This window comes from Protopterus annectens, chromosome 9.part0, assembly GCF_019279795.1.
Source record: "Protopterus annectens isolate FY-2018-M chromosome 9.part0, PAN1.0, whole genome shotgun sequence".
Classification (NCBI taxonomy): Eukaryota; Metazoa; Chordata; order Ceratodontiformes; family Protopteridae; genus Protopterus; species Protopterus annectens.
This window is the reverse complement of record NC_056743.1, coordinates 1,807,712,807-1,807,725,982: the sequence shown is the minus strand read 5'-3', so window position 1 is coordinate 1,807,725,982 and position 13,176 is coordinate 1,807,712,807. Positions and strand designations below refer to the sequence as shown.

At 40.2% G+C, this 13,176-nt stretch overlaps 1 protein-coding gene across 1 annotated transcript in view; it reads left to right on the top strand.

Moving 5' to 3' along the window:
* ANGPTL6 (angiopoietin like 6) overlaps positions 1-13,176 on the top strand; it is a 651,446-nt gene that overhangs the window by 555,430 nt on the left and 82,840 nt on the right. The window contains exon 5 of the mRNA XM_044084678.1: positions 9,468-9,738. Coding sequence (XP_043940613.1) covers positions 9,468-9,738 — 271 coding nt within the window. The remainder of the gene's footprint in view (positions 1-9,467; positions 9,739-13,176) is intronic.

Sequence of the window (13,176 nt, the reverse complement as noted above, 5' to 3'; positions counted from 1 at the left end):
AAAGATATTAGTGCTCATTGGTAGTACAGAGGGGTGGGGTTATTAGGGAAAGATATTAGTGCTCATTGGTAGTACAGAGGGGTGGGGTTATTAGGGAAAGATATTAGTGCTCATTGGTAGTACATAGGGGTGGGGTTATTAGGGAAAGATATTAGTGCTCATTGGTAGTACATAGGGGTGGGGTTATTAGGGAAAGATATTAGTGCTCATTGGTAGTACAGAGGGGTGGGGTTATTAGGGAAAGATATTAGTGCTCATTGGTAGTACATAGGGTGGGGTTATTAGGGAAAGATATTAGTGCTCATTGGTAGTACATAGGGGTGGGGTTATTAGGGAAAGATATTAGTGCTCATTGGTAGTACAGAGGGGTGGGGTTATTAGGGAAAGATATTAGTGCTCATTGGTAGTACATAGGGGTGGGGTTATTAGGGAAAGATATTAGTGCTCATTGGTAGTACAGAGGGGTGGGGTTTTTAGGGAAAGATATTAGTGCTCATTGGTAGTACATAGGGGTGGGGTTATTAGGGAAAGATATTAGTGCTCATTTGTAGTACAGAGGGGTGGGGTTATTAGGGAAAGATATTAGTGCTCATTGGTAGTACAAAGGGGTGGGGTTATTAGGGAAAGATATTAGTGCTCATTGGTAGTACAGAGGAGTGGGGTTATTAGGGAAAGATATTAGTGCTCATTGGTAGAACATAGGGGTGGGGTTATTCGAAAAATATATTAGTGCTCATTGGTAGTGCATAGGGGTGGGGTTATTAGGGAAAGATATTAGTGCTCATTGGTAGTACATAGGGGTGGGGTTATTAGGGAAAGATATTAGTGCTCATTGGTAGTACAGAGGGGTAGGGTTATTAGGGAAAGATATTAGAGCTCATTGGTAGTACATAGGGGTGGGGTTATTAGGGAAAGATATTAGTGCTCATTGGTAGTACATAGGGGTGGGGTTATTAGGGAAAGATATTAGTCCTCATTGGTAGTACAGAGGGGTGGGGTTATTAGGGAAAGATATTAGTGCTCATTGGTAGTACATAGGGTGGGGTTATTAGGGAAAGATATTAGTGCTCATTGGTAGTACATAGGGGTGGGGTTATTAGGGAAAGATATTAGTGCTCATTGGTAGTACAGAGGGGTGGGGTTATTAGGGAAAGATATTAGTGCTCATTGGTAGTACATAGGGGTGGGGTTATTAGGGAAAGATATTAGTGCTCATTGGTAGTACAGAGGGGTGGGGTTATTAGGGAAAGATATTAGTGCTCATTGGTAGTACATAGGGGTGGGGTTATTAGGGAAAGATATTAGTGCTCATTTGTAGTACAGAGGGGTGGGGTTATTAGGGAAAGATATTAGTGCTCATTGGTAGTACAAAGGGGTGGGGTTATTAGGGAAAGATATTAGTGCTCATTGGTAGTGCAGAGGAGTGGGGTTATTAGGGAAAGATATTAGTGCTCATTGGTAGTACATAGGGGTGGGGTTATTCGAAAAATGTATTAGTGCTCATTGGTAGTGCATAGGGGTGGGGTTATTAGGGAAAGATATTAGTGCTCATTGGTAGTACATAGGGGTGGGGTTATTAGGGAAAGATATTAGTGCTCATTGGTAGTACAGAGGGGTAGGGTTATTAGGGAAAGATATTAGAGCTCATTGGTAGTACATAGGGGTGGGGTTATTAGGGAAAAATATTAGTGCTCATTGGTAATAGAGAGGGGTGGGGTTATTAGGGAAAGATATTAGTGCTCATTGGTAGTACAGAGGGGTGGGGTTATTAGGGAAAGATATTAGTGCTCATTGGTAGTACAGAGGGGTGGGGTTATTAGGGGAAAATATTAGTGCTCACTGGTAGTAGAAAGGGGTGGGGTTATTAGGGAAAATATTAGTGCTCATTGGTTGCACAAAGGGGTGGGGTTATTAGGGAAATATTTTAGTGCTCATTGGTAGTACAGAGGGGTGGGGTTATTAGGGAAAGATATTAGAGCTCATTGGTAGTACATAGGGGTGGGGTTATTAGGGAAAAATATTAGTGCTCATTGGTAGTACAGAGGGGTGTGGTTATTAGGGAAAGATATTAGTGCTCATTGGTAGTACATAGGGGTGGGGTTATTAGGCAAAGATATTAGTGCACATTGGTAGTACAGAGGGTGGGGTTATTAGGGAAAGATATTAGTGCTCATTGGTAGTACATAGGGGTGGGGTTATTAGGCAAAGATATTAGTGCTCATTGGTAGTACAAAGGGGTGGGGTTATTAGGGAAAGATATTAGTGCTCATTGGTAGTACATAGGGATGGGGTTATTAGGCAAAGATATTAGTGCTCATTGGTAGTACAAAGGGGTGGGGTTATTAGGGAAAGATATTAGTGCTCATTCATGATTTTAATGGATGAGCATGTATGCAAAAAAAGGACAACCTTGTGGAACACCAAAGGAAAAAAAAACAACATTCACTGCCTGTTATGCCACTGAAATGCCTTTTGACTAACAGTAAATATTTTTGAAGTGCCTTTTGTTAGGACAAAAAACAATGCCTTGGAAGATGAAAATATGTAAATATAATCCAGAGATTACTGTAGTACAACAAACTCACCTAAGTAGAGGTGGGCATGCAAAGCTCCATGGGGGGACATATACAATGGGTACGTCTGACAGTTATGCAGAAGCCTGCGGAAAGGGTGGTGCCTTCGCCTTCATAAAATCTATTACAAGTAGAAGAGGTAATGGAAGATGAACAGGGGATCATTGCAGGAATGAAGGGATGGCTGTGAAAGAATGTCTCATAGTATAATTAATATATATCACAGACAAAAAAAGAAGTGAGCTCAATAATGGCAAATGCCACAACTTTCTGACAGAAAGATACTTTCCTTATGGGTGACTGGAATATGGTATTGAGGACATACAATGATGATAGTGGCCCAAGAAGAATAAATCATCAGTCACGAGTTTTTTTACTTATATTGTATGCTATTTAGATCCGTGGTGGTGGTGCTGTGGTAGCGTTGTCGCCTCACAGCAAGACGTTGTCCCGTTCGATTCTCAGCTAGAGTGTCTTTACCTTTGTTGAAGGTTGTGCGTTAGGGCCGGCAACTCAGCACGTAAAAATCAACTGCCAATCATTAGCGGACTGGAGTTCCGCTGTGGCAACCCCTAACCGGGAAAAAGCCGAAATACACAACATTGTATGGTATTTAGGTTATTGGGTACCTGTGTAATAGACCAAGAGGGGTAAGAAGTTCAGGACTTCACATAGTTTTTGCCAGGATTTTTGGCTTGGTCTGTTCTTGATACACATTATCTCAAATTGTATGTACAAAGTGAGAGAACAAAATACGGGTTCCATTATGTGGTCTGATCACATCCAGTAGTTCTAAACTTGACAACGGTATTAAGGAAATGTAAAAACAAGAGCCTTAGATACACTTGGTGAATGCTGGATAAAGCCATTTGAGATATGGTACAAAGAAAGGTTACAATCAGCTATTGTTAGAATTCCAATTGTGTCAGCTGACCGATGGGAAGCAATCAAAAGTAGATTATAAGAATATGGTTTAGAATAAAACAACTCAAATTAGAAAGGCAGGCAGAGAACTTTAAAAAGAAAACCGAACAGTCAAGAGCATATCAGGTTATACAGGAACAATATTAGACAAGCAATCACAAGGACTGCAAAATGCCTAGCCATATACACTTTCAAGTGGACACATATAAAGTTCATGTCACCCTTTTCAAGCACTTAATAGTGTTTACCTCCAAAATTAAGCAGGGCCTTACATGACAATCCTGGTGTAAATTTGTGTCTGCCGATCTAGTCAAGACCAATCTTAAAGGTAGCCAAAGTAGTACTTTGTTTGACCTGCAGTGGTGACTTATGTCATAGGCTGGAAATACACTGAGTTAGGAACCTAGCTCTCCAGTAAGTCTCACTTATTTAGTGATGTAGATTTAGGTCTATAGGTTTTTGTAGAGCCACTGGTTTTGCAACAGGAGGTCAAATGAGATTAGGCCCTTCATGGCATGGAAAGCAAGACAGGTCAACTCAGAGTAGCATGTAAGCTACTGAGAATAAGGAGACTTGTACTAATCTATCAGGGTAGGTATGAAGGATTTAAGGTTTTTATTTCTCTTGGTAAGGTATCAACGGTGCCTTTCCAGTTGACCAATATGCTTCGATTTAAACATACAAAAGGAGACATTGAATTCAATAATGAGTTTGATAAGGGAAGAATACAGAGGCAGGATGACTTCTTTGATATTTTAAGATATTCCTTTTAAACTTGACTGTGCCAGACAAAAGGATTTCCTGACTATGGTGGAAACATGATGACAAAATTAAAATAATTGTCCGCATAAGTACACAAATCTTTTACAACTGTATCCGTGTGAAGAGGAGTATCATTAATAACATATGAAGAGGGATCTTTTTTTTTTTGCCAAATGCTACTTTGCTGAACTTTTTTGGATTTAACTTGAAACCATTTTCAGTACATCAGGTATATATGTATTCCAACCTTTGTTGTCCCGGTTTAGTATCGGTGGATGAGTAGATTAGGAAGTCTATTACCACAGCAAAAGAGAATGTAAAGAGAATGAAGGATATACAAGAATATGTTGAGAGTCCATTACAGTTTCAGAAAGTGTCACTAAGCGATGGATAATTCAGTGATTCATGCAGTCCATTAAAATCACCGGCCTTTCAGTTAAGACAGGAGAAGATGGCACATCTAGTTTCAGTAATTACGGATGACAGTAATGACACAATAATGAAAAGTCCTACTGAAATTTTACAATATTAAGTAAATAATTTGAGGAAGTGTCTAATACCACCAAGGACACTGAGGAGGTCTTCCAGTTAAGGATAGGGTTTCTGGATACACTGTTTTTGTTTCCTAAATTAAAGAATGATCAGACAAAAGTAGTAAAGACATAGATTACTTCTGAAGAACCTAGTTCAGTTTTAGCTGAGTAGCCAAGGAGTAAAATTCCAGGACCTTGTGGAATACCTTTAGATGTTTAGAAATCAGATGAATAAGGTGATACAAAAGAGGGATGTTCCCAAAAACATTTTAAAAATATGTCTTATGGTTATTTTAAACTAAGGATCCTGTGCTGTTGTACTCCTACAGACCAGTATCAGTACTCAATCATGACTACAAACTGTGGTTAGAAAATGTTTATGGTACTGAAGGTGAAATGTCTAATAATAGCTACTCCAGCTTTTGTATATCAAGATCAGTGTGGGAGGGGGAGTAGAAACAGGACAATATTATTAGGACTTAATAACAGTTGAGGATGAATGACTGAAGTTCATGACCCTATTGAGACTGAGCGTAGCTTCCAAAAAAGCTTTCCGTCATGTAGAATAGGACTTTCATTGTGAAGTTCTGACAATCTGTAAGGGCTCATCTGCTTGGATAAAGATATCGACACAGTTGTCAAAGCTCTGTTTTTACAAGGGGAAACTGTGAAGGATGACACCTGTCTGCCCTGCTCTTTGGGCTTTTTCTGGAGCTATTAGCCTCACACATAAAGCAGTTGGCATTGCAGGGGTATAGTAAGGGAGAGCAGCAGTATAGGGTTTCCTTGTTTACTGATGATGCAATGATTGCACTAAATGATCCACATCATTTTCTTGAGAATATGTTCAATATTTTGAATAACTTTAGTTGTTTCTTGGGTTACAAGGTAAATTTACTTAAGACTGATCCCATTGGAATTAATTATAAACCTCAGCCTGAATTATGGGGTAAATATAAGTTTGTGAGAGAGGCAATAGGTTAAAGTATTTGGGGTGTGACTAACTCCATGGAGTTTTCTTATCAAAAACTGCAGGAGAAATTGATGGCAACCTTCCAGAGCATGGAACTTGAATAGACAACATCAGTCTTTTGTCTGTCCTTTACAAGTTGCTATATGTTGGGCAGGCATTTTTGTATCTTCCCCAAAGAAACGTTTTTGTTTGTTGAAGAAAAGGCCTACTGCTGGATTGGCAAGAAGCTAATAGTAGGCTGTTCCAGGATGCTGTTGCCAAAACGTACGTGTGAATTAGGGATACCAGATATATGAGAAGCAAGGTCTTGTGATTTTTTGTGGAAATGGGTGTTGATGATCCAATAGGTTAAGAATCAAACTTTAGAATTTTTCTCAGTGGTGAAATACTCCAAAGACTGACAAGTCACATAACTATGTAGTAAGATGTATACTATAGTAGCTTAGGAAATGGTTCCAAAAAAACATACCCCCCCCCAAGCCATTCTGGTGACCCATTATTTGTCTCTCTCTCCCAGTTACCATAAACACTGCTCAAAACTGTCAGTGTGCGTATTGCTTTTTTCTTTACTTTTGAAATGAAGGCAGAGATATATGGATTTAATGAAGAAATATCCTTTGTTGACCAGGTTAATCCCACTAGGCTAGTAACGTCTTTTCAGAGGAGACCCTTGGTGATATTTATTCTACTAGGGGAAATTTGGTCAGGGCATTGGGGAACCTTCCCTACTATTTTTGATAGTGCAGGTAGATATAAAAGATCTCACAGCACCTGCCATTAATGCAGACAGATGGAGCCTCAGTTTAACATCTCATCCAAAGGACAACATATTTAAGATTGCAACCCACACCCCTTCTTAAAGTGCACTGCAGTATCAGTCATCCATCTATATGCTGTGGGAGTAAAACCCACAGCTTTCTGCACCCACGGCAAGTATTCCACCTGTTGTGCTACTAGCCCTACTTTCAAAATCTCTAACACAAACACTTGACTGCCATATGCTAAACAAAAGAGTTGCATATTGAAAACAGACCTACCATGAGCAACAGTAAACATGTCTTCCCTTGAAGCTCACGTTCCTTGAAATTGTATTGAAACTCACATTCCTTGAAAATGCAGCTACCCCTTTAATTTTTTTTTTAATTAAGCAGTGAAACAAAATGTATAAACCAATAAAAGACATAATTGCCCATTTCAGAATATTTCAATCAACTCTAATGAACAAGCTGTCTGGTAGTTGGTGTAGATGATTAAGGCTCTTGTCTTCTGTAGCTATGGTACAGGGTTTGAGACTGAGTATTAACTAACTTGTCATCTGTAACTTGAGTGTTTTACACAGACACACAGAGAGACACACACATACTTCTCCTCTTTCAAAGGATGCACGAGTACCTGCTGAAAGCTCCCCTTAGTCTCCAGCAGAAGGAAGGTAGCATTGTCTCCAAATGCAGAGATAGTTCATGGCAGCAAAAATGCTTGTGTTTGAGAATTCAAATGTGCACTCACAGACCATTGACATGAGTGCGTCTATCCTATGCATGTGTGTGTTGTACTAAAGGCGGACAGACCATAGACGTGAATGCATCCTTAAAGAAGTGTAACAATTTTTTAAATTGCTTAATTAATTAAAATGAAATACTGTGGCAGCCAGTCAGTGCCCCACCCACCCAGCCAGCAGGCCCTAGGTAACAGCCTATGTCTCTTAGTGCTGGATCCGGCTGTGATGTGTTGTCACTATGATACTTACAAGGGAGTTATGCTTGCCAAAGGATAAGATTATAGACTTCTTGGCATTTAGTTTTAGTCAATGGTTTTGACATCTGATATTGTTTGATAAAAGTTCTCTTGGAGTTTCTTGGCATCCTCTGGAGAGTTTATGATGGCACCAACTTTGCAGTCATCTGCTAGTTTGGTCAGCCACAATCCCTTAACATTAGCTTTAACCACTGAGAAGTAAATGGCATAGAGGAGTGTCCCAAGGACTAAACCCTGGAGTACACCACTAGTGGTAGGTCTTTTGGTGGAGGTAGAGCCACCCACCTTAATTTTCCAGGTTCTATTTGTGAGCCAGTGTGTTACCCAATGAGTTACATAGGGATTGATACTTAGCTGGGAGAGTTTATTTACGATACCTGAGTGCAGGTTGGTGTTTTCAGCAGTATTGAAAGGTCTAGATATGTGATGTGCACTGTTTTGCCCTCAATTAGAGTTAGTTTTTTAAATGCTAGAAAGAGGATTGATAAGACACACCTACAAGGCCAAGTCTGAGCTTAAAGACGTAGAATTTCAGAAATTTAAAACAAGATAGCTTTAAATCCTCAACAGCCAGTGCAAGAAGGAGGGCTTGGTGTAAATATGCTTTATGACAAGGTATGCCACAAAGTCCAATAGATTTCAACATTTTGCATGGAAGTGCCTCCATCAGTGATTTTGTATCCTGGCCTAGGTAGGGATGTGCAACTATAGCCTAAACTTTATTTTTGTGAACAATTTTGGATTTTTATTTGCTTAGATATAATAGTGAATATGATGCTGCTTTTAAGATATATAAAATACCTACAGCAGACAATTTGAAGAAAATGGTTTCTGAACTGGTTGAAGGCGAGGAAAGATTATATAAAGGGAAATTAGGCAGAGAAATAAAAGTGGTACGGCTGTAGCATTGTTGCCTCACAGCAAGAAGTTCTCCTGTTTGATTCTCAGCTGGAGTGCCTTTTGTGTGGAGTCTGGATGTCCTCCCCGCTGTCGAGTGGCCTCCGAAAGACATGCGTGAATGGGCGTGCCTTTGCTGAAGGTTGGGAGTCGGGCTGGCAACTCGACACCATAAAAATCTACTGCCAGTCATTAGCAGACCGGAGTTCTACTATGGCGACCCCTAACTGGGAAAAGCCGAAAAGACAAACAAAACTAGGCAGAGAAATAGATAATAGAGATGGAGAAAAAGAATGAGGTAGACACAGGAATTAGTGTAATGAGAACTAATTTGGTAAGCTTGCATCCCACGGAAATTGAGAAAGGGTTGGAAGGGGTAAAATAGTATCAGTGTGGTCCTCCTTGGATTGGTGATAAGCTCTTTTTCTTTCTGTCAGTCAGAGTTTGCGATTTGATGGCTTATATACTGCAGCACAACTTGGAGTTTAAAATTAGGAAAATAGATCCATGCATAGAATCATACCTCTCAACTGTCCCTGATTTTGACTCAAATTTTAGGTCTGTCGCTCATAATCCCTGTTAAAACTGGTGACTATTGGGGAAAATATGGTCAATTATAAATAATGATAGTAACTAAAGTTATTGACATTTTAATTCAGAAAATGTATAATAATTCACATTCTCGTATGCTGTCAATGTCTCAAGTTAGTAGTGCTAGTATTTTAAAACTGTCCCTGATTATTTCTAGATTTGTCCCCAATTCTGTGAGATGTGTTCCTGATTGCTTGAAAGGCATGCATGAAATAGATGTCCAAAGAACTGCATTATTTATTCAAAGTGTATGATGAATGTCATATAGTTGTTTGTTTTTCTGCTACCCTCTTGGGAGGGATTATAGTCTTGTTATGAGTTCATAACAATATAATAATACATTTTTAGCACAGAAAAAGTAGCTACAGTTTATTGGACAAAACAACAAAAATACTTTTTGTTTTACTTTCATTTAGTCTGTAGTGCAATATATAACAGTTCTGTTTTTCAAATCCACAGCAAGGTTTTGGCAACATTGATGGTGAATACTGGCTGGGACTGGACAACATCCACTGGCTAACAAACCAAGGTGACTACCGCCTGCTCATCGTGATGGAGGATTGGCAGCGGCGCCAGGTGTATGCTGAATATGACAGCTTTCGCATCGAGTCAGAAAGTGATTTTTACCGCCTCCAGCTTGGGAACTACCAGGGTAATGGTGGCGATTCCCTGTCATGGCACACCAACAAGCAGTTTACCACACTGGATAAAGATCGGGATGCTTATGCAGGTAACAGTTCACCACACTGTATAAAGACCAAAATACTTATGCAGGTTCATAGGTTCATAGGTAGGTACTAGGCTATCAGCCCTAGGGCCTATACAAGCCTAGCCTAAAAAGTTCCCTGGCTTTCGCCATCCAAGAATTTATTTTCCTGTGCCCCTGTCAAGCAGAGCCACAGAAGTGATCCCTGGTGTGAGTTTTCTATTTTCCATCCAATTGTCAAGATTTTTCTTAAAGATGGCCAATGAGGAGCTTTGTTTGACATGAATGGGTAGTTTGTTCCAGAGCATGGGAAGTCTCTGGGACAGGAATCTATCCCTCCAGCATGTTCTGTTTATTTTAGTGACAAGGTTTAGGTCCCTGGAGTGTGTGGCTTGGAGAGATTGGGATTTCTTTAAGTGTAGCATGTGGGTTTGACATGGCTTTATATGTTAGGCAGGGGTCGCCTCCAAGTAGGCAATATGCGACAGAGTACAGCTGGAGTTTTTTGAGATGGTCTGCATATGTCATATGTTTGAGGCCAGTAATCCTCTTAGTGAGGTATTTCTGTGGCTTTTCTAGTTGCTGTAGGTGTCTTGTGAGATACATGCCAAATGACAATTGTACTCTATAATGAGTCTGATGAGGGATGAGTAGAGAGGAACGATGACCTCTTTTTTTCTGGAGGAGAACCCCCTTGTGATGAGGTGTGCCATGTAGAAGGATTTCCTGACTACTGTGGCAATGTGATTATCAAAGGAAAGCTACTGTCCACCTGTGTCCCAAGATCTATCACACTTTCAATGTTTAGTAGGCTACCGCCTATGTGGTCGTTCATGGGTACAATGTTTTTCCCAAAGGGGATGACAATGCATCTTGGCATTGAGCTTGAGGCCATGACTTTGACACCAAGCATCAGTCTCAGTGAGGCCCCTTTGTAGAATGTCCACATCATTAGCTGATTCTATTATGGCTCCTAGTTTGCAGTCGGCTGTGAACACCTGCTGTATTAGCCTGGACTTCTGAGAAGTAGATACCAAACAGGAGAGGACCCAGGACTAAACCCTATGGTACTCTACTTGTCACTGGTCTGAAGTCGGATTTGGAGTCGGCTACTTTCACTTTGTGGGTTCTGTCAGTGAGCCAATTGGCCACCCATCTAGTGACATAGAGATTTATACCCATTATTTGTCTCTCTCTCTCTCTCTCTCTCTCTCTCTCTCTCTCCCAGTTACCATAAACACTGCTCAAAACTGTCAGTGTGCGTATTGCTTTTTTCTTTACTTTTGAAATGAAGGCAGAGAGATATGGATTTAATGAAGAAATATCCTTTGTTGACCAGGTTAATCCCACTAGGCTAGTAACGTCTTTTCAGAGGAGACCCTTGGTGATATTTATTCTACTAGGGGAAATTTGGTCAGGGCATTGGGGAACCTTCCCTACTATTTTTGATAGTGCAGGTAGATATAAAAGATCTCACAGCACCTACCATTAATGCAGACAGATGGAGCCTCAGTTTAACATCTCATCCAAAGGACAACATATTTAAGATTGCAACCCACACCCCTTCTTAAAGTGCACTGCAGTATCAGTCATCCATCTATATGCTGTGGGAGTAAAACCCACAGCCTTCTGCACCCACAGCAAGTATTCCACCTGTTGTGCTACTAGCACTACTTTCAAAATCTCTAACACAAACACTTGACTGCCATATGCTAAACAAAAGAGTTGCATATTGAAAACAGACCTACCATGAGCAACAGTAAACATGTCTTCCCTTGAAGCTCACGTTCCTTGAAATTGTATTGAAACTCTCATTCCTTGAAAATGCAGCTACCCCTTTAATTTTTTTTTTAATTAAGCAGTGAAACAAAATGTATAAACCAATAAAAGACATAATTGCCCATTTCAGAATATTTCAATCAACTCTAATGAACAAGCTGTCTGGTAGTTGGTGTAGATGATTAAGGCTCTTGTCTTCTGTAGCTATGGTACAGGGTTTGAGACTGAGTATTAACTAACTTGTCATCTGTAACTTGAGTGTTTTACACAGACACACAGAGAGACACACACATACTTCTCCTCTTTCAAAGGATGCACGAGTACCTGCTGAAAGCTCCTCTTAGTCTCTAGCAGAAGGAAGGTAGCATTGTCTCCAAATGCAGAGATAGTTCATGGCAGCAAAAATGCTTGTGTTTGAGAATTCAGATGTGCACTCACAGACCATTGACATGAGTGCGTCTATCCTATGCATGTGTGTGTTGTACTAAAGGTGGACAGACCATAGACGTGAATGCATCCTTAAAGAAGTGTAACAATTTTTTAAATTGCTTAATTAATTAAAATGAAATACTGTGGCAGCCAGTCAGTGCCCCACCCACCCAGCCAGCAGGCCCTAGGTAACAGCCTAGGTCTCTTAGTGCTGGATCTGGCTGTGATGTGTTGTCACTATGATACTTACAAGGGAGTTATGCTTGCCAAAGGATAAGATTATAGACTTCTTGCCATTTAGTTTTAGTCAATGGTTTTGACATCTGCTATTGTTTGATAAAAGTTCTCTTGGAGTTTCTTGGCATCCTCTGGAGAGTTTATGATGGCACCAAGTTTGCAGTCATCTGTAAGTTTGGTCAGCCACAATCCCTTAACATTAGCTTTAACCACTGAGAAGTAAATGGCATAGAGGAGTATCCCAAAGACTAAACCCTGGAGTACACCACTAGTGGTAGGTCTTTTGGTGGAGGTAGAGCCACCCACCTTAATTTCCCAGGTTCTATTTGTGGGCCAGTGTGTTACCCAATGAGTTACATAGGGATTGATACTTAGCTGGGAGAGTTTATTTACGATACCTGAGTGCAGGTTGGTGTTTTCAGCAGTATTGAAAGGTCTAGATATGTGATGTGCACTGTTTTGCCCTCAATTAGAGTTAGTTTTTTAAATGCTAGAAAGAGGATTGATAGGACACACCTACAAGGCCAAGTCTGAGCTTAAAGAGGTACAATTTCAGAAATTTAAAACAAGATAGCTTTAAATCCTCAACAGCCAATGCAAGAAGGAAGGCTTGGTGTAAATATGCTTTATGACAAGGTATGCCACAAAGTCCAATAGATTTCAACATTTTGCATGGAAGTGCCTCCATCAGTGATTTTGTATCCTGGCCAAGGTAGGGATGTGCAACTATAGCCCAAACTTTATTTTTGTGAACAATTTTGGATTTTTCGTTGCTTAGATATAATAGTGAATATTATGCTGCTTTTAAGATATATAAAATACCTACAGCAGACAATTTGAAGAAAATGGTTTCTGAACTGGTTGAAGGCGAGGAAAGATTATATAAAGGGAAATTAGGCAGAGAAATAAAAGTGGTACAGCGGTAGCATTGTTGCCTCACAGCAAGAAGTTCTCCTGTTTGATTCTCGGCTGGAGTGCCTTCTGTGTGGAGTCTGCATGTCCTCCCCGCTGTCGAGT